This window comes from Telmatherina bonti (genome assembly GCF_933228915.1).
Source record: "Telmatherina bonti genome assembly, chromosome: 16".
In the NCBI taxonomy this organism is placed as follows: domain Eukaryota; kingdom Metazoa; phylum Chordata; class Actinopteri; order Atheriniformes; family Telmatherinidae; genus Telmatherina; species Telmatherina bonti.
Genome location: NC_136614.1, coordinates 24,209,513 through 24,230,374, shown reverse-complemented (window position 1 = coordinate 24,230,374; position 20,862 = coordinate 24,209,513). Strand labels below are relative to the sequence as shown.

The window sequence follows — 20,862 nt, the reverse complement described above, 5'->3', positions numbered from 1 at the left end:
AACACCTTCTCATCTTAACAAAAACAAAAAGCGACATTGGGAGATCTTGGTCTGAGTGTGCACGACACCTGCTTTGACCAATTAAGAGATAGAGCTTGTGCAAATGAACAAATAAAAACAAACAACAATGCATTTTAGTCAGATCCAGATGATCATTTTATTCATTGCAAAACATGAAAATGCTGTTGAGGAAGCAGTCTTGATTGCTCTTTCTGTGTATTAGTCACAACTGGATGCCTGAAAGACACATCATTTCATATGAAAAGAAGCAAATCTCTGTTTAAATCTGCAGAATAAATGTTTTCCCTTCTTGCTGTTAGTTTTAGAGCCGCTCTTTGTGAAACATTACAGTCTGTAAATATGTGTTTACACAGTCCGTGATCACTGTAAAACCATATATGCAGCAGCTTCAGAGAAAATAAATGTGAGTTCCCATCAATGCTAAATCTACTGCAATCATATACCACAGAAGAGCAGATGTTAGTGGGTTTTCTGACCAGGGTATAAATAGGTATAGTGTGGCAACCCCCCTCTGAGCCACACATACATGCAGACACACACACATACACGTAGAAACCTGTTCAGCTTATAGTTGTGTCGCTCTGCTTTTCTTACTTATTGACAGGAACTGTTGAAGGGAACTATTGAAGGGAACTGTGGTGAGCTCCACAGCCTTCATTTCAGTAGAGCAAATACAATTTCTTGACAGGAAAAAGCCTTTTCCCTGTCCCATATGCAGAAATGGTTTATCTGTGTGTTATTATCAAGACTCTAAAGCTGTCAAAATATCTTGAGTTTGGAGAGTTTGATCATTCGGCCTCTGTGGTTCAGTTTTTTGGCAGATGGTGCATATGTTGTGGGAAGTAAAAGCATAAAGGAGTGGATTCAGGCAACTGTTCACAAAGGTTAGTGATCCAGCAATGTTCCAGGAGGCTGTACAAAACTTCAACAGTTCCTCATTACTGAAAGAAATAGCTACCACACCTAATATGTTTATGGTATGATATGGAACCCACAAAACAAAAAAGGTCACGATGATGCTGGTAACCAGTCTGGTTGTCTGAGGGTTGTTGAAAAAGGCTGCCCGATTTACCTTTCTGTATAGCCGAATGTATGAAAATACCACAAGAAACAAAGAAACAAACCCTACCAGGGTCTCTGTTAGTAGCACAGTCACATGCTGGACCTCAGAGGAGTACTGTGACTGGCATCGCGTGAAGTGCTGTTCCGTAGTCAGCTGTCGAACCACCAAAGCAGGGATGGACAGCAACATTGCAAACAACCAGAGCAGAACCAACTGCATCCTGTTTCCTATCTGATGTAAACACCGCTGCTGGTGCACCACCAGTAAGTAGCGCTGGACACTCAGAACAGTCACAGTCAGCTGGCTGCCATAGATGCTGCAGTAAACCAGGAATGTCAGGAACTTACAGGCCACCAGGCTGAGGGTCCAACTGTAGAGTAAAGCATAAATCCACAGTGGAAGGATCAGCAGACAGAGCAGGTCTGACACAGTCAGATTTAACATCAAACTCTGGCTTAGACTGCAGAGGTGCTCCCAGTTCGGCTTGAGAATGATCACAGCAATGTTTCCAGGAATTCCCAGCAGGAAGCAGAACAACAGCACCAGTGCAGGCAACAGATTTCTGGAATTCCAGGTGGGAAGGGGTTGATATCCTGGGGACGAGGAGATGTTAGAGGTGGTGGTGGTGAGCTCCGCCATGCTATGAGTCTGTTGGCAAGTTGAGGACCAAACAAAGTGATGGATAAATATCCAGCCAGTCACAAGAAATGAAGAAGAACTGAGGTGGTGTCAGTGTCGATGCAGTGAAAAAGGAAGTGTGAAAAAAAAGGCTCTGATGTTGAGAATACATTTACATCCAGCCTATTTTTTGTCACTGATGCATTATTTCATGAATTTCTGTATGTGCATGTTGAGCTACAAGGACTTTAAACAGTGCATTTTGAAAGCCTTTTTTTTTTGTTGACATAATTCAATCTGTCTACCATCCCAAAAAGAAAAAAAAAGTAATGTAAGGATAAACCCCTGGTTTAGTTTAGCTTAGTTTAGTTTATAGTCACAGGGGAACTTTAAACAGAGGCGTAAACCACACAGGCATATTTGAGCTCATTTCCATCTTCAGTCCCTGATTAATACAGATACATTACATGTAATTACAAAGCACACATACAGATAAATTTACAAAAAATTTCAATACATGATACAAATTCAATGGTAGAGAAATACAATTTGAACAACACATTGAGAAACCTGAACGCAATAATAGGCCAAAATATCTACACACGAAGGCCAATTTAAACGTTTTTAAAGCCTAAGATCTTATTGTTATTCTTCATATTTGATTATTTAAATGTATCTTTGCCTATTAAGGTATTCTTTTTTAAAATTATAGTTAATCTCTAAAGCTCTGTTATGGTCCTAAAAGACAAAATGAGAGAAAAAAAAAACTTTTTCCATCCAGTAAACATGCAATATCTGATATAAATATAGACAACCTTGCACATTTCATTTATAATGCAACCCAATGTGATGTAAACTTTTGCACATGTGCTCACGTAATCTGTCAGTGAGACGCCTGCGTGGTTCAGCATCTACACAGAAATAAGGAAGTTTCTGAACTGAATAAACGTGAAGCACAGAGCAGCGCGACAAACGTCACTAAAATGACATATTGTTGAGATTCGCTCTCCATTTCAGGCAGACAGGATTGACACACGATAAAAGGTCATTTTGTCTGCAGATATCTGCAGAACAAACGGACTATCTCGTCACGTGAGCAGACACCACATCCACGAGCCTCTGGTCTGACTCGCCTTTTCAGCTGACGTTTTTTGTTTTTTTTTAACCTTCATGCTCAACATGGGATCCAGATTTGTGTGAGAACATTTCAAGCAGCCTCTCCTTCATTTCCACAGCGTAGCCTATATCTGCATATATTTATTTTTTTTCTTCTTTTTTTAAATGCAGGAAATGATGGAACAAGAATCCTGGAAGTCTCGTGGATAGACTTTTTTTTTTTTATACACATAGACTATACATTTCTTTTATTTGATGACCAGTAAAACGTGTTGAGGAGGTTTAATCGCAGGTAGGAACATGTTGACTTTTTCATTTCTTGCATAATTTTCGTTAATCTTTGGACGAAGGGGAGACATATAAGTTTTCTTCAAATGAACCTTAGTACCGTCAGCGCGGTTTTCCAGGTGCTTTCATTATTTTTTTATTTTCTGAGGTCTGACACAGTTTGTCATGTTTGTTTTTTTGTTTTTTTTTAAATACTGTAAGTCTTTTAAATAGTTTAATAGTATTATATAAATCCACAAGCATGATGTGTGTTGTTAAATAAAATTAACAGTGAAAAGTTTAATTAATGATGAGATTGATAATGAATTGGATAATGACTGTGGACTAATTTAGATTAATTTTAAGACATGACCTCCATTGTTTGTATTTACTCTTTTGCCACTAAGTTAAGATAGACTGCCATCTACTGGTCATATATATATATATATATATTTGTCTCGTAGTAAAATCAGAAAACACTTTTCTTTCTGGCTATGTGTGTGTGGAAACTAACCATGTTGTTGTCTTTTTATTTTCAGTAAAATGGGCTTTAAAAGCTTCATGGGCTTGCTGCTTTATTTCGCTGCCGTGACAGTTTCAGGGGATTTGGCCAAGAATGAAAGAACAGATGCCTACATGTGGACCAAGCAGAGCCTGCCGAGGCTGCTGGTTACACATACTCAACCATTAAAAACAACTTTGTTCAGTGGGGAGGAGGAGGATCGGGTAGGAGAAAGGACAAAGACCATCTGTGGAATAGAGTGTCAAAGCACCAAACCATCGATAGACCAGACTGAGCAAGAGAGGATTTTGGGTTATGATACAGTGTATGAAAATGGCACACGCACACATGCAGACATCAGTTTGCAGTGGATGAACAAGACATCAGCAGTAACACCAGCACGCTCATCAGGTTACGTCCGCAAGAAGCGACAAGTTTATGGTGCAGATGGGCGATTCGTTATATCAGATTCACAGTTTATTACCAACTACCCGTTCTCCACTGCAGTCCGCCTCTCTACAGGCTGTTCTGGAGTGCTGGTATCTCCTAAGCATGTGCTAACAGCAGCACACTGTGTCCATGATGGCAAGGACTATTTGGGAAGTGTTAGGAGGCTCAAAGTTGGCTTGTTACAGATCAGGACTAAAAGAAGGGCTGGAAGGAGAGGAGGGAGAAAAAAGGACGAGAGGAATCAAGCGAACAAAGGAGATGAGAGGAGGGGTGGAGAACAGCTAAGAGAAGAACGTGAGGAGAAGGATGTTGGAGGAGAAAAAAGGAGAAGGGCCGGTAGAGGCAGAATGCGGAGAGGGAAAAAAAAGGATGAGGAAGCTGAAGGTGGAAACAGGGAGTCCAACAAAGGAGGACCAGGAAAGCGAAAAAGTCCTAACCGTGTACGACGGAGTGAAAGAACAGGAAAACAACCTGCCTTTCGTTGGACTCGGGTGAAACAAACCCGGATCCCTCAAGGATGGATCCAAAGCAAAAACTCCACCAACTCTTTATCCCCTGATTATGATTATGCCCTTTTGGAGCTGAGACGTCCTGCGAAGCAAAGGTACATGGAAATCGGAGTGGCACCTTCTGAAATACCACTTGGACGAATCCACTTCTCAGGCTATGATGCAGACAAAAGCCTGCTGGACGGGAGTGGCGATGAAAGGGTGATTTATCGCTTTTGCTCCATTACAAAGGAGTCTGATGATTTGATGTATCAGCATTGTGATGCACAGAATGGTGCGACAGGAGCAGGGGTTTACGTTCGCCTGAGGCAGGACACAGGGCACAAGGGCGGCAAGGGGAAGTGGCAGAGGAGGGTGATTGGGGTGTTTTCAGGCCATCAGTGGGTTGACATGGAGGGAGGTGAGAAGAGAGACTTCAATGTTGCAGTGAGGATCACGCCTCCCAAATATGCCCAGATCTGCCACTGGATCCACGGTGATCCAAGTGTTTGTAAAGAGGTCTGAACTTACAGAGCCATGGATACAAAGGTCTGTTGTCACTGTTCAAGAGCATCAAAGATCAGGGCTAGTATGTTTACTACCTTGAAGACTTTTACTCATACAATCATCATCATCATCATCGTGATTTTTTCAGCACTGAAACAGCCCTATTATGATCAATTTCTGATTTTATGTCAAATTACATGTTCTTCAGTGCATTGCATGCATAGAAAAGCTTAGCAAATATGTTTTTTTTCCATGTACCTACAACAACAATGTTGTTGCTGCTGTTGAATATTATTGTTGATAAGTCATCCATTTAGATAAAACTTACAAGAGTGCATTACTTTGTATCATTTTTCTTATCTTGTTAATGTCCTATTAAAGTTTGTATGCTCTTGCAAAACAGACTCCGATAAAAACTTGTCCAAAAAACAAAGAATTGCACATGTTCACATCAAAGCACAACTTGCAGTGGCATTGTACCATTTTGATGCTATTGTGTTACAAAAAGAAATCAATCATCAATCATTTGGAGATCATTTAAACACTGCATTTGTTGAAAAAGAAAGAAAACACTTTATTTTTATAAGAACCACAAATATGTTGCTTGTTTGCTAGTTTTTATAGAAAATATTTTCATGAATGTGACGTCAATAACTTATTTAACAGACATTTGATCAGAACATGTTTACCATGTGTTACACTAGTTCTTCTTTTTGCAACCTTGTTAGGAAGCTAATGTCAGCCTCAGCAGTGTGGTAAGTGGAACATTTTCCCATTCTTGCTTAAAAGTTTCAAATGAAACCACATGCTTTCAACTAATAACATGTCAGAACTGCAAGAAGGTTGGTTTAACACAGGACTTTAACTCTTGAGCCACTGCTTTCTTTCAAACACTTAAAGTGGTTTGAATTGGTCATGCTTGAATAAACTCGGCTTTGCGTTGACAGAGGCATTTAGATGGCAGCAATGACAGTCACTGATTAGGGATTTTTAATGTTACAATTACTAGCACTACTTGGAAACAAGCCTCTAAACCAGGGATACTCAGTCCTGGTCCTTGAGAGCCAGTTTCCTGCAGGTTTTCCACTTGTCCCTGCTGCAACACACCCGACTCAGACTCAAACTTTGCACATGTCTGCTAAATACACATTGATCTGAATCAGGTGTGTTGCAGATAAGGACAGCGGCTCTCGAAGACCAGAACTGAGGATCCCTGCTGTAAGTTAGCGTAATATGAGAGGGCATTTCCACACAAATGAGCCAAAGTATAGATGATTACCACTTTTTTAAAAATATTCAGGCTAGTTTATTAGCTAGCTTTTTTTTTTTACACTGTTTTAACCAAAAAGTCTTGTCTATATATCACAGTTTTTGAACATGTGTTCCTGTAAGTATTTTCCCATTAATGCTGAATTTAATGCAGAATCATTTGAAGCTGGACTGAATACAAAAAGTATTTTGTCCAATTTCCAGCCTTTAGATTAAAAGGACAGACAGCTGCTACCTCGACATACACCACTGGTGTTACTCTTGTCATTTAACAACTGAACATCAAGACAAAGCTCATTTTCCAAAAGGTGTATTGTCATAAGTCAGATTTACAAAGTAAAACTTGTGGGTTGGTGATTCATATTCCTGTTTCATAAAAACAAACTGAATAGATGACAGAAAAAAAGTTCACATATTTATTGTTGTTTTAAAAAACAAAAATGAGAGTTAAAGTACACTTTCTGGGAATCTGTAGACAATGCAAACAAAGAGAGCAAGATCGCACATGGAAGGTAACCAAATGAGATTATAAGCCATATGGTAATACAGTTCAATGCTTTTGTCTCCTTATCTGTTAACCTTATCATGTATGGTGCAAATATATTCAAACATTTAAACAGTTTGATGTTTATTCACTCATATTATTGTTTCCTTATTTCCTCAAAAAAGCTTGTGTAAGGACATTGAAGAGTGCAGGAAGTTCAGAATGTGGGCCACGGTGACATTTATCTTCCAGCTGGTGGATACAAAGAGAATTGAAAGGAACTAGGGGAGGAAGTCTGTGTGTGTGTGTGTGATGCATAAGAGAGGAATGAGTGTGGATGGAACAAAAAATGAACTGTTCTGAGGGGTATAAAGGAGTGGGAAATAGAAAATAGCTCCAGACTCTTAGAGATTTTGCTAAGAGTAAGGATCTCTAGATATATCTGTGGAGAATTGTTCAGTGTAATCTTTAGTTTCTCATTAAAGTTTGTGTTCTAAAACTTTTTTCTGTGTTTCTGAACTCTCTCCAATCAACGGACTTGGCAGGATCGAGGGGAATCCCAGCAACTGTAAGATGTTTATTTAACAGACACATGATCTTCTGTGAATTGCACTGCAGATTTCTTTCACTAATTGTCCTTTCCTCTGACCAGATTTTCCAGACAGAAGCACAGAATAATATTGTTCATTATCAAAAAATATTTGTATGAGATGAAAGATGAAGCTGAGGATATGTTGCAGTCAGCATATTGCTTATCTTGAAAAGTTACGATTAACCAGCAGTGTGATGCAACAGTTTGAGTCCAACAACCAACCTGTGTCAACAGAGTGTCTGCGGGCTGCATGGTGGCGTAATGGTTAGCACTGTGGCTTGACAGCAAGAAGGTCACTGGTTCAATCTTTGGCTATGGGCCAGTGGCCTTTCTGTATGGAGTTTGCATGTTCTGCATGTATGTGTGGGTTCTCTCCAGGTACTCTGGCTTCCTCCCGCTGTCCAAAGCCATGCATGTTAGGTTAATTGGGTACTCTAAATTGCTACTAGGAGTGAGTGTGAGTAGTTGTTTGTCTCTCTGTGGCCCTGCGATGGGCTGGCGAGCTGTCCAGGGTGTACCCCACCTTTTGCCCAAAGACTGCAATGGGCTCCGGCTTCCCCACGACCCCAAATGGATTAAGTGGTTAGGAAAATGAATGGATGATTTGATTTGCATGTCACCGTCAAGGCTCTGAAGTTGTATCTTCTGTTTGTCTCGGAGGAGTGCATGTGTTCACCCAGGTTTTGAATTCCTGTCAATGCCAAATCTACTGGAGTCATTTACCAGAGTTGGCTTTTTGATCTGAGTATGGTTTGGCAACCTCACTCTTAACCCACAACTCACACAAACCACACACACATACACACACAGCACAGCACACCCTTCAGTTTTTCCTGCAATTTCTTGTCTTTGCACTAAATTAAGGCACACACACACAGTTAGTTTTACTTTCATGTCAGTGGTGTCACTGTGTCCTAGTCTAACTCATCAACATACAGAATTGTCCTATTAATAGTCCTATCATCCAAATTCAAATTGCCGTCCACTGGAAAGTTACAAACGGCAAATATCATGTGGTGTTCCTACTTCCTTCCCTCTGATTTCCACACACACACACACACACACACACACACAGGCAAACACAAAGACATAGTTCCCCAGCATTATAAATAAAAAATAAAAAAAAAACACAAAAGGGCAAATCAAAAGTTTTTTAATTCAGTGGTGAGTAGTTTTCAAAACCTTCAGTTTTTTTTTTTATGTCAAATCAGAATCAGGCTCAGAATAACTTTATTTATCCCTGAGGAGCAATTAAGTGGGCAAAGAACAGCATAATAAGCAACAGATACAGATAAAAGTTCAAAACAGAAAAACAATGTGACATTCTATATAACTGGTTATTAAGGTCCTGGTTGACTTATAAACTTCAGAAGGAAAACATACTTCAAAGGTAGCTCTCCTTCTCTGGGTCTTGCAGGCTGGACAGTGGAACCTGCGACCAGATGGCAACAGCTCATATGCTAAATATTTGTGAGTTAATTTCACATGGCTTAAGAAGAAAACATTATCCAAAGGTTGTATGGCGGTGGAGGTACATGACAGTTATGAATAGAAGGTATTCTAGTATATCTTATAGAATAAATCCAACTGACATCCAGGTTTAAGTATCTAATACACAAAAAAATGTTACATTTCTGACATTGAGCTTTTAAAGGTGGAGTATGTAAGATTTTCAATATTTTCAAAATAAATTAACTAAAAAAATAACTACAATCATAATTAGATAGTTTTTTTAAGCATGTAGGCTCCAGTCTGTCCATATTTGATGTGTCATTAAATTACAAATTTAATTAATGACAAAGACCCTTCTTAAATGTTTGCCTAACAGTAAAAATAAAGTGTTTTTTGTCATTTGTCATTGAATAAACTTGTAATTTAAAAACACATCAAATATGGACAGACTGGAACCTACATGTTAATTATGACTGTAGCTATTTTATTAGTTAATTTATTTAAAAAATATTGAAAATCTTACATACCCCACCTTTAAAGACACACTACAGAACTTCTGCCATGTTCCCCGTCATGCTCCCCCTATCGATGGCTAATTTAGCATCCATATTGCATCCAACCTGACCTGTTAGCTTCCTCTACCCAGCAACAACCAGTTCCTTATTTTACCATGAAGTAAAATGTCATGTTGCGTCCCAGATATAAAAGCTGTATAGTGCGGTTTCTCAGCCTCGGGATGCTGCTGGGTAGCAGTGGCTCTAAAAGGACACGATAGATGTCACTGGGACATTGAACAAGTCAGGGACACAGAGTTTTAAGGTAAAAACTTATGTAATGCATCTTCGAAGAGTGAGTTGTTGAAGTTCAGGTGGCGATTCACTCATTCAATCCTTTTTCCTGTCCCATGTGCAGATATTTTGTGTCTGTGTGGTATTATCAGGACTATAAAGCTGTCGAAATATCTTGAGTTTGAAGAGTCTGATCAGTCGTACTTGATGGTTTGGTTTTTTTGGCAGATGTTGCAAAGACAACCATCTGCCGTTGTGTTTTTTGGCAGATGGTGCAAATGTTGTGGGAAGTAAAAGCATAAAAGAGTGGATTCAGGCAACTGTTCACAAAGGTTACTGATCCAACAATGTTCCAAGAGGCTGTGCAAAACTTCAACAGTTTCTCATTCATGAGAGAAATAGCAACCACACCTAACATGTTAATGGTATGATATGGAACCCACAAAACAAAATAGGCTACAACAATGCTGGTAACCAGTCTGGTTGTCTGAGGGTTGTTGAAAAAGGCTGCCCGATTTACCTTCCTATGCAGCTGAATGTATGAAAATGCCATGACACAAAATGTAAGAAACCCTACCAGGGTCTCTTTCAGCAGGACAACCACTCGCTGCATTTTAGAGAAGTACTGTGGCTGGCATTGAGTCAGTTGCTGATCTTTAGTCAGCGGTCGAACCACCAAAGCAGGGATGGACAGCAACATTGCAAACAGCCAGAGCAGAACCAGCAGCGTTCTGCTTCCTACCTGATGTAAACACCACTGCTGGTGCACCACCAGTAAGTAGCGCTGGACACTCAGCAAAGCCACAGTCAGCTGGCTGCCATAAACGCCGCAGTACACCAGGAATGTCAGGAACTTACAGGCCACCAGACCAAAGGCCCAGCTGTAGAGTAAAGCATAAATCCATAGTGGAAGGGTCAGCAGACAGAGCAGGTCTGACACAGTAAGATTTAACATCAAACTCTGGCTTAGACTGCAGAGGCGCTTCCAGTTCGGCTTGAGAATGATCACAGCAATGTTTCCAGGAATTCCCAGCAGGAAGCAGAACGACAGCACCAGTGCAGGCAACAGACCACTGGAATTCCAGGTGGGAAGGGATAGATATCCTGGAGATGAGGAGATGTTAGAGGTGGTGGTGGTGGTGAGCTCCTCCATGCTGCGAGCTTGTTGGCAAGCTGTGAACCGAACAAAGTGATGGTGGGGAAATATGTATCCAGTCTGACAAATGAAGAGGAACCGAGGTGGTGTCGGTGTCGATGCAGTGAATAAGGAAGTAAAAAAAAAAAAAAAAAGCTCTGATGATAAGAATAAATTTACATTCAGCATTTTGTTTATCACTGATGCATTATTTCATGAATTTCTGATGTTGGGCTACAGGGCCTGTCACATGAGAATGAAAGAAAAAAGAAAACATGTTGCAGAAGTAAAGTAGTCCAAAATACAAAAACTCACCAAGTCATGATAAGAAGTGATGTTAAAGCATTATCCGTAATACTTTACAAAAGCACTGTTGGCTTATAACATTGTGTTTTGAAAGACTTTTTTTTATTTTATGTAGTTTGCTCTATCTTCCATCACAAACATTATAGTATAGGGAGAAACTTTCTCTTGTTTGTTCATTTAGTATATTAAACAGGGACCTTTTAACCACAGAGGCATGTCTGAGCTGATTTTAATCCTCAGTCACTGAGACACAAAGATACATTACACGTAAAATACAAAGTACACATACAGATAACTGTGAAAAAGTACATTATGTGGTAAAAAAAAAAAAAAAACAATACAAAAGAAAATATCTTTTAAAAAATGCATTGAGTTCAGATGACAAAACTTATTAATAGCTAGTCTTAAGAAAGCCTACCAAAAATGTAATTAGTCATTTGTTACACCTTACTTCTGTAAATTGTATTGAGATTACTGATGTATGAGTAGTAAATCAAGTAAATTCTATTTCCTATGAAACATAACCTTGTACGTAAACAGCATTTTCAGATCTCTGATAGTAAAATTATTTTGCACAGCAGCTGACTGATCAGACTGATGATCTGATAAATTTGGTACAGTATCTGTTCGCATGTAAAAACTCATGCTTGGATAACAAAGGAAAGTCTTACCCAAGCATGTTAATATGCAGGTACATCTCAGAAAATTAGAATATTATGAAAAAGTTCAATATTTTTCTTTAGTCATTTCAGAATGTGAAACCCATATACTTTATAGATCCATTACACAAAGAGAAACATTTCAAATTTTTATTTCTCAAAATTTTTATGATTGTGGCTCATGATAATGAAAACCCAAAATGCAGTGTCTCAGAAAATTAGAATATTACATAAGATCAATGAAAAAGGATATTTTAAACAGAAATGTCAGGCTTCTGAAAATTCTGTTCATTTCCATGCACTCAGTAGTTGGTTGGGCCTCCTTTTGCATGAATTCCTGCATCAGTGGGGTATGGTAATGGAAGTGATCAGCATGTGGCACTGCTCAGGTGAAACGAAAGCCCAGGATGTTTTGATAGCAGCCTTCAGGTCATCTACATAGTTGGGTCTGGTGTCTCTCATCTTCCTCTTGACAATACCCCTCAGATTCTCTATGGGGTTCAGATCAGGTGAGTTTGTTGGCTGGTCAAGTACAGTAACATCATGGTCATTGAAGCAGCTATTTAGCAGTGTAGGCAGATGCCAAGTCCTGCTGGGAAAAAAAAAAAAATCTACCTAAAGCTTGTCAGCGGAAGGAAGCATGAAATTTCCTGGTAGATGCTGTGTTGACTGTGCACTTCAGAAACTTCACAGTGAACCAACACCAGCAGATGACATGGCTCCCCAAATCATCACTGACTGTGGAAACTTCACACTGAACTTCCAGAAACATGGATTCTGTGCCTCTCCACTCTTCCTCCAGACTCTGGGACCTTGGTTTCCAAATTAAATGCAAAATTTGCTTTCATCTGAGAAACTGTCCAGTCCATTTTCTTCTTAGCCCAGGTGAGATGCTTCTGTTGTTGTCTCCTGTTATTCAGGAGTGGCTTGACACAAGGAATGTGACATTCGTAGCCCATGTCTAGGATTCGTCTGTCTGTAGTGGCTCCTGATGCACTGAGTCCAGCTTCAGTCCACTCCATGTGAAGCTTCCCTAATTCTTGAATGGATATTGCTTTACAATGCTCTCAAGGCTGGGGTTGTGCCTTTTGCTGGTGCACCTTTTCCTTTCTACTCAACTTTCCATTAATATGCTCAGATACGCACTCTGTGAACAACCAGCTTCTTTAGAAATGACCTTTTATGGCTTTCCCTCCTTGTGGAGGGTCAATGATCGTCTTCTGGACATCTGTCAAGTCAGCAGTCTTCCCCATGATTGTGTAGCCATCTGACCCAGACTTAGAGACCATTTTATGGTTTAAATATATACGTATATATGTATAGGGGTAGAAAGGGTGAAAAAAATAGTTTCCCATAAAAATCAAGATTTTTTTTTGTTTTACAATTTTTAAATCAATTTTGTTTGATCAATCGTTTTTTCTTTTTCAATTTTAAATGTTTATATGTTTAGATGCCGAAAGTAGAAGAAGTTACTGATTTTCTCCTGTAGATGGCGAAATGACTTACTGTCAGATATTAATGCCTATTATTGTTAGAATGTGGATGAAAACATTTAAAAAGTACTGTCACATGATGTAGACTCTTAGAAAACAATTGGAGTTGTTAGTTAAAGGATATAAAATGACACTTAGACTTGGCCAGGAAATTTTTCTATTTATTTATTACTGTTTAAAATGAAATGTATATTTCCAGACATTAAGATAGTGCAAGTTTACAATATTATTGTTTGTGCCTATTAATTGAATTATTCATCCACCAAAATCCATTTAAATAAACAGAAAAAAAAATTAGTTTTGGGGCAAATATTTTTATGTGATTAAAAAGAAATTATTCAGGTTTAAATAATTACAAAGCCTGTAATTAATTAATCCCACAAATATACCATGATCAATGATAAGTCTAATGCCAAATGATGTGTAATATTTCCAGATACGCACATTTAGTCTGGCAAGTTAAATTATTGTAATACAACTACTTTTTGGGCATTACCAAAGCAAAGCAGTAATAAACTGATTCAGAGAAGCTGTTTTTTTTACAGGTGAATGAGCTTGGCAACGGTTGTTTAGCATATAGAGTACATCGAAGCCAACATAATATAGTTCCTGTTCGTCAATATAACAAGCAAGTTTTGTAATAAAGGAATAAAGATTTGTTATAAAATAGTTACTTTGTGGGACCATGGTATAAGCAAATCCATAAATTATTTGGTTAGGGTGTTGTGTGTCTACATATATATATATATATATATATATATATATATATATATATATATATATATATATATATATATATATATACACATACATATAATTATCTTAATTATCCCTGTTTCACATAGACAAACTGAAAACATGACCCAAAAAAAAGTACCACAAATGTATTGTTTTTTAAAAAATACGCAGAAAAGAAGTGAAAATACATTATGGGAATCTGAAGACATTGCAAACCAAAAAACAGAACACTAAAGGTAACTTAATGTGTTCATCACTATTCACTATTAACCAACCTTTTTGATGCAACAGTTTGAGTCCAACATCCTGTTTGTGTCAACAGAGGAAGTAAATTGTGACTTAAAAATTTAAATCCCCATCCACTATTTCAAAATGATTCGTCTGCATGGTCCTAAGGCTCTGAAGTCGGCTCTTCTGTTTGTGGAATATGAATGTCCGTCCGCTCTGGTTGTGTTTTTGGGCACATGATGGATATCTTGTGGGAAGTAAAAGCATAAAGGAGTGGATTCAGGCAACTGTTCACAAAGGTTACCGCTTCAACAGTGCTCCCTGTGACTGCACAAAACTCCAACAGTTCCTCGTTCTTGAGAGAAATAGCTGCCAAACCCAGTACATTTATGGTATGAAATGGAATCCACAAAACAAAAAAGGTCACGATGATGCTGGTAACCAGTCTGGTTGTCTGAGGGTTGTTGAAAAAGGCTGCCTGGTTTACCTTCCTACGCAGCTGAATGTATGAAAATGCCATGACACAAAATGTAAGAAACCCTACCAGGGTCTCTTTCAGCATGACAACCACTCGCTGCATTTTAGAGGAGTACTGTGGCTGGCATCGAGTGAGGTGCTGATCTTTAGTCAGCTGTCGAACCACCAAAGCAGGGATGGATAGCAACATTGCAAACAGCCAGAGCAGAAAGAGCAGCGTTCTGCTTCCTACCTGATGTAAACACCGCTGCTGGTGCACCACCAGTAAGTAGCGCTGGACACTCAGCAAAGTCACTGTAAACACGCTGCCATAAACGCTGCAGTACACCAAGAATGTCAGGAACTTACAGGCCACCAGACCAAAGGTCCAACCGTAGAGTAAAGCGTAAATCCATAGTGGAAGGGTCAGCAGACAGAGCAGGTCTGACACAATAAGATTTAACATCAAACTCTGGCTTAGACTGCAGAGGCGCTTCCAGTTCGGCTTGAGAATGATCACAGCAATGTTTCCAGGAATTCCCAGCAGGAAGCAAAGTGACAGCAACAGTGCAGGCAACAGACCATTGGAGTTTGAAGAGGAAAGGGGTAGATGTTCTGAAGAGGAGGAGATGTTAGAGGTGATCATAGTGGTGGTGGTGAGCTCCTCCATGCTGCAAACTTGATGGTAAGGCTGTGCACTGAGCCTGTGTTGGCAGGAACATTTGCAGTCAGTTGAGGAAATGAACATCATATGCTTTGATGCAGTGAAACAGGAAGTGTAAAAAAAAAAAGCGGTTAGAATATGAAAGAACTGAAATCCTATATAATACTGTTCTTTCAACGTTGCATTATGTTGCATTTGTTCACTATTGAGGGAATTTTTGTCACTGCATGTTGGGTTATTAATATATTTAAATAAAACTTTTTTTTACTACTTTAAAAAAAAGCCATGAAATCAAAACGGTCTGAACTATAGAAACTGAAGAAGGTGTGACAAGAATTGACATAAAAGCTTTAGCTTTAAACTGTCTTGACTTCTAATTGTGTGTTTTGACTCATTTCATGTTTCTGTATCTAAAAAAAAAAAAAAAAATCCAGATGTAATGTGTTAAATTTAATATACCCTTCAAGACCCAGTACACTACAGTGTTTGCCCCCAATAGTAAAACGGCTAAAGTTTTGACCTTTAAAAGTCATTTTCTGGTTGGAATCCCATAAATATTTTCTCCATTAAAGTTTTCATATTTTACAGTGTATTATAGAGGGAACCCCTGGTTCAATTAACAGTTGTATAATTGGGCATAAATGATTAAAACTTCTCAGCATGCCTATTGTGTGTTAAGTAATATTTGTGCTCTTGAATGATTTACATGCCTCATTTTGTAAAAGAATGGTGCAATAATATATTTTTCTGCTTGCTTGGCTGTATTATTGCAACTTTATTTGCTCAGCAACGTGGCATCTTGAGTCTAAATGTAACTGCAGTTAAAAAAAAACAAAAAAAACCTTTGGTTTTTCACATCTCTTGATGTAACCACATACAACTGTGCTAAAAGCCCATTACCTTTTTAACCACATGCAAACCTCAAGTTTCTAGCTGAAGCCTGTGTTTCACATGAAAACAAATTAGTGTTATATCCTGTTACTTTTGCAAACATCACCATTCATTCTGCTTACAAGGATAAACAGTTTGATGGTGCAGCATCTACAAAAGACAGCAGGGCTGTCGCCATCCTTCTCACAGCCTTCTCAGGACCCTCCACATAAATTCATGCACAGATACTGCACAGTTTTTTTCCTTCAAGCAGCGAGAACTGAAAAAATACAAATCTGCCCACTTCTGGATCTATATGATCTAGACAATATTTAGTTTAGCTTGTTGTTGTCTTTTCTATTTTTTCATGTTCATTAGGAATTTTACACATAAATGTTGACAACAAAAATCCTGAAATACAAACCTATCCAGCAGTTTCTGAACTGAATCAGGTCTTGTTGTACAGAGCACCTCAACATTTTCAAATAGTTTAAATGGATTTCTTAGATCTCCGCTCCACCTGTTTGTGAAGATATTTTTGACATTTATGATTCCAGAAAACTCTGATAACATACACTTTAAATTACAATTAGTCATCAAGATACAAGAAATGCAGAGATCATACAAATATAGCTTTTGGAGGTGTGCTGGTGCATGGTTACCGTCCCTCAAATTAAACTGGTTGGTGGGTCCCTGGTTCCTGGGGTACAAAAATTGGTGTGAGCCTCTTGTACATTGACCCTAAATTGGATGCCAGTCCAGGATGCCTGGTCCTCCTGGTTTAAACCACCTCTGATACTCAAGCTTATGAGGTCCAGGGTTATTTTTGCTCCTGGGTGACAAGTGCCTGGTGAGGCTGATAGTTATTGTCTCTGGCCTGTGGGGCCTTTGCTCCATGGCTGTGGGAGACTTGGGTAGGACTTGCTGTGCCATCCTCTTGGCAGGTGCAGGGTCATCTCTGTAGTGTTCTAACTTGCATGCTTATGCAGTCACTGTGCTGTCCTGAGCTTTTCTAACAAAAGATTTGTAAAAATGGCCAGAAAGCATCTTTATTAGGCTCACTCAAAATAATGCTAAAATGCTGAGGATGAAAAACTAAAGATAATCTGGCATAGACGGGAGGTGAGGAGGCAGTTTGTGTACCTGGACACACATGAGGGAAGCTGACCACACACAGGTGCAACGCATGAGGAAGGAGCAGCTAAGTAGAAGAGAGATCATGGCATCCTGTTTAATCTTTCTTTATAGGTGTTGCAGCTTGTGGGCAGTCTTTTTTGTGTTATGAACAGCTGTTGCTTTTTATTTGGTGTGTCTGTGCCTCCTTTGTCATCTCTTCACTTTTCTCATTCTTTCCACCTTTCTTCACCTTCTCTTATCAGGTCCAGCATACACATTTAATTAGCAATATTCAAAATTAAGAACAATGCTCCAGCATCAAGGGAGCATCAAACCCACAAAGATTTATTTTCATCATAACACATATTATGGAAGCGTTGAGCTATTACCTAAAGATAAGTTTGGGATCTTATTGCCTTGATGTATCAGTTTATTGTATGTGAACTGTTTCATTTGTTAATGTGATAAGTTTTACCGTAAAAATGTGAAACCGATGACATTATAATGTGATACGCTGGGTAATGAAAACGTGGAATATAAACCGTTTTCATCTTTGAATGAGGAAACTGTACAAGCAGAAGATCAGAGAAATGAAATGGGATCAGTGTTTCTTTGTCTTGTTCTCAAATTCTTTTTTTCTTTGCATCATAAAATATTCATTTAAATTTAGCAAGAAATTGTTCACTGACGGTGGCTTGATAGCAGCAGGCCCCTCAGAACTATCCCTCGCACATGCCAGCCCCGAGCATCTTGCCTGGTTGTACAATGTCCTACCCTCTGGTTTGGTCATGTCCTCCGCCATTCTCCAGTTCAATCCACAGGTTGCTGGTTGGAAACACCCACAAGGCAAACCCTGCACTCGATGGCTCGACATTATTGCAGATGACCTCCAACAACAACAATTGAGATTGCAGTGCAGCTGGTTCAAGACCACCAAAATTGGAAAAAAACTGGTTACCTGGTTGGCTCAACGCTCAGGGACGGGACGCCTCCCTCCCTCACAGGAGCCCTAGAGAGAGATCTTGACATCTTTATAGAGATGTCTTCTACATATTGATGCCTGTATCCCTCCTCATCTTTAGTAGTGACAGCCAATCTCTAGAATGCTCTCCTTGTGCCCAGCCATTTGACTGGCCTTGTGCCACATAATCCAATTAGTTGTGAGATATTCTGCAAAAGGCTTATTGAGATGTTGCCGGCATCACATACAAATAAAACAACAACATATGTGATTTATATGATGTACAACATCATTTCTACATATATTTTATTCTGAATGTCTTGGAAATGGGGACTTACAATTGAAAAGCATAGTTTTATTTAGTTATTGAATTTTGAGTTAGCATCCGTACCAATCTGACAAAACAGGAATAGATACAGGGATCAACCACAAGGGTCATTTTGATTATTGTATTTTTCTTTTATTGCATCTCATTTAGACTCACATGCAGGTGGGAGGGAGGATGATGCCATCCATTATAACAAAAAAAAAGAAAGAAAACAAAAGAAACAGCCATCCTATGTATACTTAAGCAAACATTACTTATCCACATACTTTTTGTTTTATGAGTCATAGTCATCTTTATTTTTCTTTCAACACATTGTTAATGCCACAATGGATTAAGATACAGTCAATTGTTTTTAAATAAATAACACAGAAACAATCCAGCTTACACAAGTGCTTTACAGTGAGTCTCTACAATTACAGCTGCAGCACATGAGCAAATGTACTGACCGTTGCTGCATCAGAAATTACCCATAAAGAACTGAGGCTCCATTTCAATCACTGTTTCTTCTATGTCGTTCTCATTGACTCCTCTTGTGGTAAGACCGAGACGAGGAAAGGAGCTCTTTCAGAACTCTTTTCATCCTAGATTGGCATGCTATGATGCAGTATCACTCCACACCAGCAAAGGGCGCAACAGAATAAACTCTGGGTAACAATTCTAGTCAATACCACCTCTTATTTCTGAGAATTATGTACAAAAAAAAAAAAAAGGAGAAATTTGTGTCTACTTATCTTTTTTTCTTTTCATTCAAAGTAACTAAAATATATGATACATTTTTCTCAGAATAAACAAGAAAATATGTATATAATTTAAAATAGTCCAAAATGCATATGTCAATTTGAACACAGTACACAAATTTTTGCATGTTTTATACCCTAAAAAAACATAAAACTGAAACCGAACACTGTTCAAGTGCTCAATGATAAATCCGGATTGCTAGTGCAAGTTGCATTACGGTACATTTGAATTTGTACTTTGCCAAAAAACCTGAAGTAAACAGGTGTGAGGATGAACAGCCAGGCAGATATGGGTACAACCAAGTCTTTGATGACAATAAACACAGCTCATACTAGTTTGGACATTGGGGGTAGGGGAGTGTAGAGGAGGGAGGTTGCCAGTGAAGTTACACCGAACACAGTCCACATTTAACAACACAGTCCTTGTCTGGGCAATGCGCAAAGAAACCAATACATATCCACCATTCCAAGTCAACTGATATGCCAAAATCCAGGATGAATCTAAATACACATTTATTGTTTGTTTTTCTTATTTTCTTGTTTTGTTTTGTATTTTTTTTTAGTTTATTTTCTGTTGTATATTAAGTAAAGTTTAACACTGAATAACACACACACCCACACACACTTGAACGGAATTTCATTTTCTGTATCTAGGGGTTCACATTCACAGTTGTGCTACAACATTAGATAAGGGGGGCTTTTTTTTCAGGAGTCAAGGCTAGAAGGATGTTAGAGGGCAAAGATATAGAAGAGATGACGTCTGGTTGGCAGAGGGGGCAGGGAGGAGTGCAGACATCCACATCCACAGAGCTCCAGACACAAAGACAAACCTATAGAGAAGGGAGAGACGATTACTTATAATTGTTGAATACTCTCAGCGAAAAGGTCTGAAATCATATTAATCATTTTGTAATTATATGCTGTATGTTGCAGAGGAATTTGTTTTTCTGTAGCTAATGTGTCTTACTAAAATCAATCCAATCAACAGCTAAATTCATGGAGATACATTTGCAAAAATGTGCAGTTTCTTCATTTAAACTGCATATTTATGGATACACTGTTTAAAATGTCCAAAATGAATAATGCCCTTTACAACCGCGACACATAACCAAAGGAGCAGTTTCCAACCTTGTAAAGTAAATGGACTTTAAGATTTGCAGAATGAAACCCAGGGAAGGAATTTGTCTTGTATCCAAGACACAGTTGTTTTAACCAGTCAATCTTCTCCATTCAACGCATTTTTTTTTTTTTTTTTTTACCAAATGAACAGCTGTTGTAGTAATTTCCTAGTTTAATAAGTCATAACAAATTTAAACTGGTTTGTCTCAGTTAATTGTGTCTATGAAAAGGTGTTAAGTACAAAAGTAAGATTAGTACTTAATTAATTAATTAGTTCTCCGAACACAAGGGATTAAGTAGTGCCCTATTTAGCATAGTGTATGTCTTAGTATTTATTCTAAATTAACCACTCACCTGTCTTTTTGTCCATTAATTAAGCCATGGAGTGTCTCTCAAAATCAAAGCAGCTTTCCTGGAAAGTCAGGATTTTCCATG

General features: G+C 38.6%; 4 protein-coding genes across 4 annotated transcripts; 1 reads left to right on the top strand and 3 right to left on the bottom strand.

The window, feature by feature from the left end:
* Nucleotides 1–763: 763 nt before the first annotated feature.
* LOC306767209 (leukotriene B4 receptor 1-like) lies at nt 764–1,723 on the bottom strand (the record flags this gene model as incomplete). The annotated part of the gene is made up of 1 exon (XM_079255133.1): nt 764–1,723. The coding sequence occupies one exon, from the start codon at nt 1,721–1,723 to the stop codon at nt 764–766; it is 960 nt and encodes a 319-aa protein (XP_079111259.1).
* Nucleotides 1,724–2,990: 1,267 nt separating this feature from the next.
* LOC306767803 (inactive serine protease 35-like) lies at nt 2,991–5,288 on the top strand. Its single transcript, XM_079255929.1, has 2 exons — nt 2,991–3,110; nt 3,625–5,288. Exon 2 carries the CDS (start codon nt 3,629–3,631, stop codon nt 5,048–5,050), a length of 1,422 nt encoding a protein of 473 aa, XP_079112055.1. The 5' UTR covers nt 2,991–3,110; nt 3,625–3,628; the 3' UTR covers nt 5,051–5,288.
* A 4,483-nt stretch (nt 5,289–9,771) lies between these two features.
* On the bottom strand, nt 9,772–10,770 carry LOC306767207 (C-C chemokine receptor type 8-like; the record flags this gene model as incomplete). The annotated part of the gene is made up of 1 exon (XM_079255130.1): nt 9,772–10,770. One exon carries the CDS (start codon nt 10,768–10,770, stop codon nt 9,772–9,774), a length of 999 nt encoding a protein of 332 aa, XP_079111256.1.
* A 3,569-nt stretch (nt 10,771–14,339) lies between these two features.
* On the bottom strand, nt 14,340–15,278 carry LOC306767206 (C-C chemokine receptor type 8-like; the record flags this gene model as incomplete). The annotated part of the gene is made up of 1 exon (XM_079255129.1): nt 14,340–15,278. One exon carries the CDS (start codon nt 15,276–15,278, stop codon nt 14,340–14,342), a length of 939 nt encoding a protein of 312 aa, XP_079111255.1.
* Nucleotides 15,279–20,862: the final 5,584 nt, after the last annotated feature.

Coding starts and splice junctions, on each gene's coding strand:
- LOC306767803 (XM_079255929.1), top strand. CDS start 3,629: ATGGGCTTTAAAAGCTTCATGGGCTTGCTGCTTTATTTCGCTGCCGTG.